General features: G+C 38.2%; 2 protein-coding genes across 3 annotated transcripts in view; both read right to left on the bottom strand.

Annotated features, from left to right (window-relative positions):
- Nucleotides 1–6,665, bottom strand: part of LOC134662046 (protein CREG1) — a 550,933-nt gene that overhangs the window by 515,522 nt on the left and 28,746 nt on the right. The gene's annotated exons all lie outside the window — the stretch shown is intronic.
- On the bottom strand, nucleotides 355–5,304 carry LOC134657078 (heterogeneous nuclear ribonucleoprotein A1, A2/B1 homolog). 2 transcript variants are annotated; one of them, XM_063512638.1, is made up of 7 exons: nucleotides 5,102–5,304; nucleotides 4,772–4,995; nucleotides 4,314–4,558; nucleotides 3,757–3,939; nucleotides 3,118–3,319; nucleotides 2,022–2,128; nucleotides 355–702 (listed from the first exon to the last, which is right to left on the bottom strand). In XM_063512638.1, exons 1-6 carry the CDS (start codon nucleotides 5,129–5,131, stop codon nucleotides 2,029–2,031), a joined length of 984 nt encoding a protein of 327 aa, XP_063368708.1. In that variant the 5' UTR covers nucleotides 5,132–5,304; the 3' UTR covers nucleotides 355–702; nucleotides 2,022–2,028. The 2 variants fall into 2 exon arrangements, with proteins under 2 accessions (XP_063368708.1, XP_063368703.1); XM_063512633.1 differs by having other exon boundaries at nucleotides 2,022–2,135; nucleotides 3,122–3,319.

Here is a 6,665-nt window from a genome sequence, read left to right as displayed (position 1 = left end):
ACAGACACTGTGACACGTCAAAATGTAAAAACTGTGATTTGACTTTCACTCTCTCAACACTGGAAATGCAAAGTACAACATCCTCTTAATATCAATTTCCAGACACACTAAACTTTGATAGCAACGACCAAACGGGACAATCTGTATTTTTTGTGCCCCTGTAATTATTTTACTCATCATTTGCATTTAACACGTTCACTGTCTCCATACATAATGTTTCGACAAATTCACTCGTCCAAGTGTGCTTCCACTTTTGAAGTTGTGAACCCATAGTGAAAGCACGGACTCCTGAGAAAAGGTTCCTGACCTCACATTCCCCAATGGACCCGGACACGGAACGTGTTAATGCTTTCGATACCGTCAATATTATAATATGACAAAGATTCTAGGCAAATGAGCAAAACGTGTCGTGTCAGGAAACAGCTATTTCAGTAAATCTTGTATGTTGCAATTCTAGTATTAGAATAATAAAAGCATTGAGTGCTAAACCACTATTACAATCTTAAAAATAGGAAAAATGAATCTATTGCCTACACAGTACCTTATTGTGAACCAACCTTAGTTGAAGAAAAAAATGTATAATGACTATGTAATTGTAGTCACTTGGTAAAGTCCGCTTGTCCCTCACTAGCTAGCTGACGCCTGGCCTACCTTCCGTCTAACATTCTGCCTGCCTAGCTTCAACTTAGCGCAACTTCATACCTACGCATTGAAAAATATCATCATGAGTAACATGGACAAAAATCACCTGAAGCTATACACTGCCTATAAGAAAATGAAATATGGTTAACATTAATAGGTATATAGTGTGCCTGATTTTAGGGGTAGGTCGTGTATAGTGGGTCAGTCAGTTTGAGTTTAGTGTTATGTCATTTTAATAAGAAAATACTGCTTAAACTATAATAAAGCTGTAAGTCTATAAAAATAGATCAGTCTCGCCCAGGGTATAATCGTCAATCTTTGTCTTGATATAAATTAATTCAACCAGAATTTAGTATTGTGCATCCTTTTAATTAAATTATAGAAACAAAGGCACTGTGCACACCACATGCATACTGTATGCATGCACGCCTCTAGTTTACTGTGTAACCACGACTGTGGCTGTAATGTAGGGCTTTATTATAATGATGTCGAATGGCGGAGAGCGCGCAATGCGAGCTCGTATTTTAAATCTACTCGCATCTCTCACCATGTTATAGTTGTTTTTCTACTCCCGTACTTTTATTTGTCATTTAAAGGGTCGTGCACACACCTTTAAACCCCTATCTTATAGTTTTCAAGACAAGTCTTTAGTCTATTCCCCAAATAGTAGTTTATGCAACAGTGATATAATAAGGGTTCTTAAAATTCAAGGGTCGAAGTTACAAAACGAGACGTAGTCGAGTTTTGTAAAAAAAGACCCGAGAATTTTAAGAACCAATTATGAGCTGTTGCATACATTACTTTTTCTATGACAGCTGCTAGCAGTCATCTTATGAGCCTATAGACAAATCATTCAAATGACATTGCTTTAGATATCACTGTCAGTCATTTAATTGACACATTTAAGTGCTGGAGTAGAAAAAAAGAATTTTGTGCATACACGCAGTATCTTTTTGGCGATTTTACGATACTTCGTGTAATGACCACTTAAAAAATATTGAATGAAATACAGTGTTGCCAACCTAATTTTAATTGTCATCTCTGACAGATGAGTGAACCATAGACATGTTTTTTTATTACATTCATTCTTTTCACGCCCGTTCCCTCCATTCTTACTTCTTGAATGAAAAATATTTGTTAAATTTACTATTTTATTTCAAAGTAAGTGCTTGGTCGTAGAAAAAGTATTGTATGCAACGTTGTTTAACTGAGTCAAATAATACTCGTGGCGTCTTTATTAACAATTTTCGGCTTCGCCTCAAATTGTTACTCACGCCACTCGCCTTTTTTGACCCCTCTTTGCATAAAATACTATATAAATCGAGACAAAAATTGACAAGAATGTCAGGCTATAAGCTACAAGGTTGATAGGTACTCACAAGAGGACTAGAAGCGGCGCTGGGTGCCGGCGGCGGCGGCCGCGCCCGCGCCGGCGCCGGCGCCCGCGCCGCCCGCGCTGTTGTAGCCCGTGGCGTACCCGCCGCCGCTGCCGCCTAACAACGCGGACAATAGGGATGATGACACATGTTGAATTTTATAACAAAATCTAGTAAAATAGAGAGCAAACGAACAATTTATCACAATAATGTGGATATTAAAAAAAATATTGAAAAATTACAAAATTACACGACCCGAAAGTTTCAAAATTTAAGTTTTTTTTTAACTTCCAAAAACGATAAAAGTAAGGGTACCATTCGATTCCTTACATTTCATCCAAAAAAATATTGTATAGCAACTATATGCATAAACGCAATATTTCAGCGACAAAAACGCAATTTTCTTGTTTTGTCCATACTACAAGATGGGCGATGACGTCACGGCCTCTGGCCGTTTTGTATAGGGCGTTTCGCGAGTGAAGTGCGACTGTCGGACTTTGATTACAATTTCTGACTTTTTTGTTACTTTAATGCAATGGGTCCCATATAGACATTTGATCCTAAAAACAAACCCGATCGATTGATACCATAAAAAAAAAATTAGTCATGTAGCCTATTAACATTAGGTCAAGCGTCGTACCAGCACACAGTAAGACGAACTAAAGCAGCGGTTTCCGAGCCGGGCGTTAAGGTGTCCATGTCGATAGAGGAAATAGACAGTTGTAAAGCAGAAAGTTAGCAATGATTTGATTCTTACATACAGACTAACTTATTCATTGCAATTTCTTTCCTGTTTATCTGTTGGATCTGTTACTTTTGACGCCGACTGTACTCCCTGAATATACAGAGGGCCTAACTGCCAATCTTTTGTGCCATAGCCAACGAAACAGTAATCTCTCTCAATTACTCTTCCATATTAGTGTGACAGCGAGACGTAAGCGTACGCGGTAAACGATTTGCATCTTGGCTAGGCACCCAGTCCTGATATTGGCATATAACTTTAGTTATTTCGGTATATTTAATTTGACTTTAAAGGTCCTTAACAATATTTTAAGGGAATTAACTTAAAATTTAGAACTAGTTGGAAAAACAAAGAAACTTACCTTGATTATAAGGCTGAGGGCGAGAAGTATTATAATTGGCCCTCATAGGCCCTGCTGAGTAGTTCTGCTGGTATCCAGCGCCAAATGTCTGGGCTTGACCCCAACCACCCTGGTCTCCATAGCCCTGGTTGCCCCAACCGCCTTGGTTGTTGGTCTCCCACGGATTCTGGTTACCCCATCCTCCTTGTCCATACCCTCCTGACAACACATTTATTTCATTATATATAGGTACTTGTATACATCTAAACTAAAAGGAAGTGATCATTAAATTTCTGTTAATAAAAATCTGCAACACATTATAAATAAGGAAGTGTACATGTATATACTGGTAAATACAGCTTTTGTCTCAAGTTTATTAGAGTTGTTGGAATAATAACTTTGATCAATTAAGTCAAACCATTCTGTCGTATACTGGGTGGAGCATTTGTCAAATCCTAATCATTAAACCATGAGTAGCATGTTTAAATGACCAACAAATACATTATTATAATTAAATATTTAAGGACAATCTTACACAAATCGTCCTAGTCCCACAGCAAGCACAATAAGGCTTGTGTTGTGGGTACTAGACAACGATATATAGATAACATCCCTAGATTGATAGAAAACATCCACAACTCAGAAATAGCAGTTACCCTGATTCCCCCAATCCTGGTTGTCGTTGCCGCGGTTCCACGCGCCGCCACCGCCGCCGCCGCCGCCGCCGCGTCCGCCGCGCCTCGCGCCACCGCCACCCTGCGGGCCGCCAGCCATCTCGGACTTCGACAAAGCCTTCTTCACATCTAGGTGACGCCCCTTAACATTGTGGTTCGGTTGCACTGTAAAAAATTAATACCTGTTGTAGCACATCACAGTTGGCAGTATTTTCATGCAGTTTGGTCATTATTCCTAACAGTTTTAGTCTTTGAAAAGCTAAAGAGTGGAGTTCTATAATTTAGACATTTTGATTGTGCAAAAGCTATCACAGATGTACTGCATAATTGTTTTCCATCCTATTTTCTATGCTACATCTGTAACTACATACAAGTAAATGAATACACAACGGAACACAGAATTTGTGGTTTATGGTTTTGCATGGTTTATATTTTAACTATACCTCCATTGTATATAGTATCAAGACCTAGACAATAAAATATTTAATGATAAATCTAAATGTTGTACTATGGAATAAATAAATGTAATAACTACTTACAACATATCCTATCAACGGGATCATAATCATCAAACTCAATAAAACCGAAGCCTCTCTTCTTGCCAGTGTCTTTCTCAGTTACTAAACTAACAGACACAATGTTTCCATAAGGGCTGAAGTATTCCTTTAGGTCCTCCTCTTCTATATCTTGCTTCAGGCCCCCAACAAACAGCTTTTTAACCGTAGCACTTGCATCAGGCCTCTTGATTTCTTCCCTGGGTACTGCCCGTTTAGGTTCCACAATCCTATGGAAAGGTGACAAATATATTTGTATTTTTTACAATATGTAGGCACAAAATCCGCCTGATGACTGTAAGTAACCTTGATATTTTGATTTTGTATCTATGTTTCAGACCAAACAAGTGACACAATGATACCATAAGAAAGACATATTTTATTCCAACCGGTAGACTCGGCGTAAGATACGATGTAATGTAAGATATAAAAAACAAACTCACCTGCCATCAATTTTATGTGGTCGATTGCTCTGTGCTTCGTCAACCATTGAAGCTTGGGAGTAAGTAATGAAGCCGAACCCTCTGGATCGTTTTGTTTGTGGGTCCTTCATGACCACCACGTCTACAATTTCGCCCCATTGCTCGTAAAATTCTTTCAAAGACGTATCGGTTGTTCGGTAGTCTAATCCACCGATAAACAGTTTGCGCATATGTTCTGGTTCTTCCTATGAAATAAATTGAAAAGAAACAATTGAAATCGTGAACATTCTAGAATTTAGATAGCTACGATGCGGCACTGAAGGAAAATGAAGGAAATAAAAAAATACTTACGAAGTCATCACCACCTCCATTAGGCTTCATATTGATCTAAAGCGTGTCGGTCTGTGTTAGAAAAATAAACAAGTTCGTGAAAATTTTGACTATAAATCACGTTTTAATAAGTAAGCTATTTTGTAATTATAATTATAACCGACTAAATCAAAGGAAAACGTAAAACTTGATAACGTTGACAACAAATTGTAACGTCATTCATTTATTTTACATTATAGTTCTTTTTTTCTTGCTCTATGGCATTTGTTTTGTTTTATAATGCTGCCATTCATATTTTATTGGTTTATTTGAAAATATAGTTTGTCAAAGGACTGTCTCATTTCAAACATAGACAGAGATAATCATACTATCTTTGTCTTACACTAGTACTAGCACCCAAAAGAAAAGGATGAGTATAGTTTTCCTGGTTCGTACAGACTGACAAATTGGTTTGACCAACTATAATTGTGCACTGATTTTACCCTTATGAATTGTAATAAATATAATAAGTATCTGACAGTCATCAATGTTTCTTTCTTCTTTTAAATTTAAATATTTGTATCTACAATATTTTATTTAAGGTTTATTGGGGTAAAAAACAATAAAAAATTGGCAACACTGTGTTGCTGGTCACTCTATTAGGGTATGCGAGCACGGGCAACTTTTGTCGCCGCGACTATTTTGTCTCTCACGTCAAGTCTATGGGTTAGTATGGAAGTGCGCACACGTAGCGACGCGACTCCCGGGAGACTTTTTTGTCCGCGGGTTCGGAGACAAGCCCGCGACGCAACTGTCTCCTTCCCTATTGGTTTAAATGGTAGTGCGCGCACAGGCGACAAATAAGTCGCCGGCCGGCCAGATGACACTCGACCGCCGCGGCGAGAGCTTGTACGTGTACGTGTACGGATACGCGCCCGCATTCAATACGAAATAAAATGCCGGTCGTAGAAGATGATAATCGACAATAGTAGGCTAATTGAAGAAGTGGAATGGAGACCTCTATATATTTTGTAATAATTATTTATTAAGTAGAATCCTTTATTTAACGTAAACAACATAGTCATAATGGATGCATCCATGAAAAAATCTTTAATGAGTCACCCAATATTGATTTTTTCGATGTTTTCATCGTTTTTTTTTAATACGAGTGCAACGACCACAGCCGTCTCTTCGAAATCCATGTTGATGACTGCGTAGAAAAAAGTCGTGTTGCTGTCGCTCTCGTGCGCGCATCACGGCGAGGAGGCGATTAATTTGTCGTAAGAGACAAATAAGTCGCCTGGCGACTAAGTTGCCCGTGCGCGCATACCCTAACTAAGCAACTCAGACTATGATCGGATGGTAGCATTTTTGGACCACGTAAACCTTATTGCAATGAGATAAGGTCTTCAAATCGTGTTTTAAATGAATATTATTTTGACATTAATAACAACAATAACTCAAACTCAAAAGAAAAGGTATAGTTGATAAAACCAAACAGTAAATAAGAACCAAATAAACTATACTCATCCTTTTCTTTTGGGTGCTAGTAGACAAAGATAGTATGATTCTCTCTGTCTATGGTTGAAATGAGACAGTCCTTTGA

Source organism: Cydia amplana, chromosome 2 (assembly GCF_948474715.1).
Source record: "Cydia amplana chromosome 2, ilCydAmpl1.1, whole genome shotgun sequence".
In the NCBI taxonomy this organism is placed as follows: Eukaryota; Metazoa; Arthropoda; class Insecta; order Lepidoptera; family Tortricidae; genus Cydia; species Cydia amplana.
The sequence above is the reverse complement of the archived record's forward strand: the minus strand, read 5'-3'. Positions and strand labels throughout refer to the sequence as shown.

Bases quoted from the DNA above. Each gene is read 5' to 3' on its own strand.
- LOC134657078 (XM_063512633.1), bottom strand. From the start codon at position 5,131: ATGAAGCCTAATGGAGGTGGTGATGACTTC. The intron at 4,559-4,771 runs GTGAGTTTGTTT...ACCTTTCCATAG, and splicing joins CCACATAAAATTGATGGCAG to GATTGTGGAACCTAAACGGG. The intron at 3,320-3,756 runs GTAACTGCTATT...ATGTGTTGTCAG, and splicing joins CCAGGATTGGGGGAATCAGG to GAGGGTATGGACAAGGAGGA.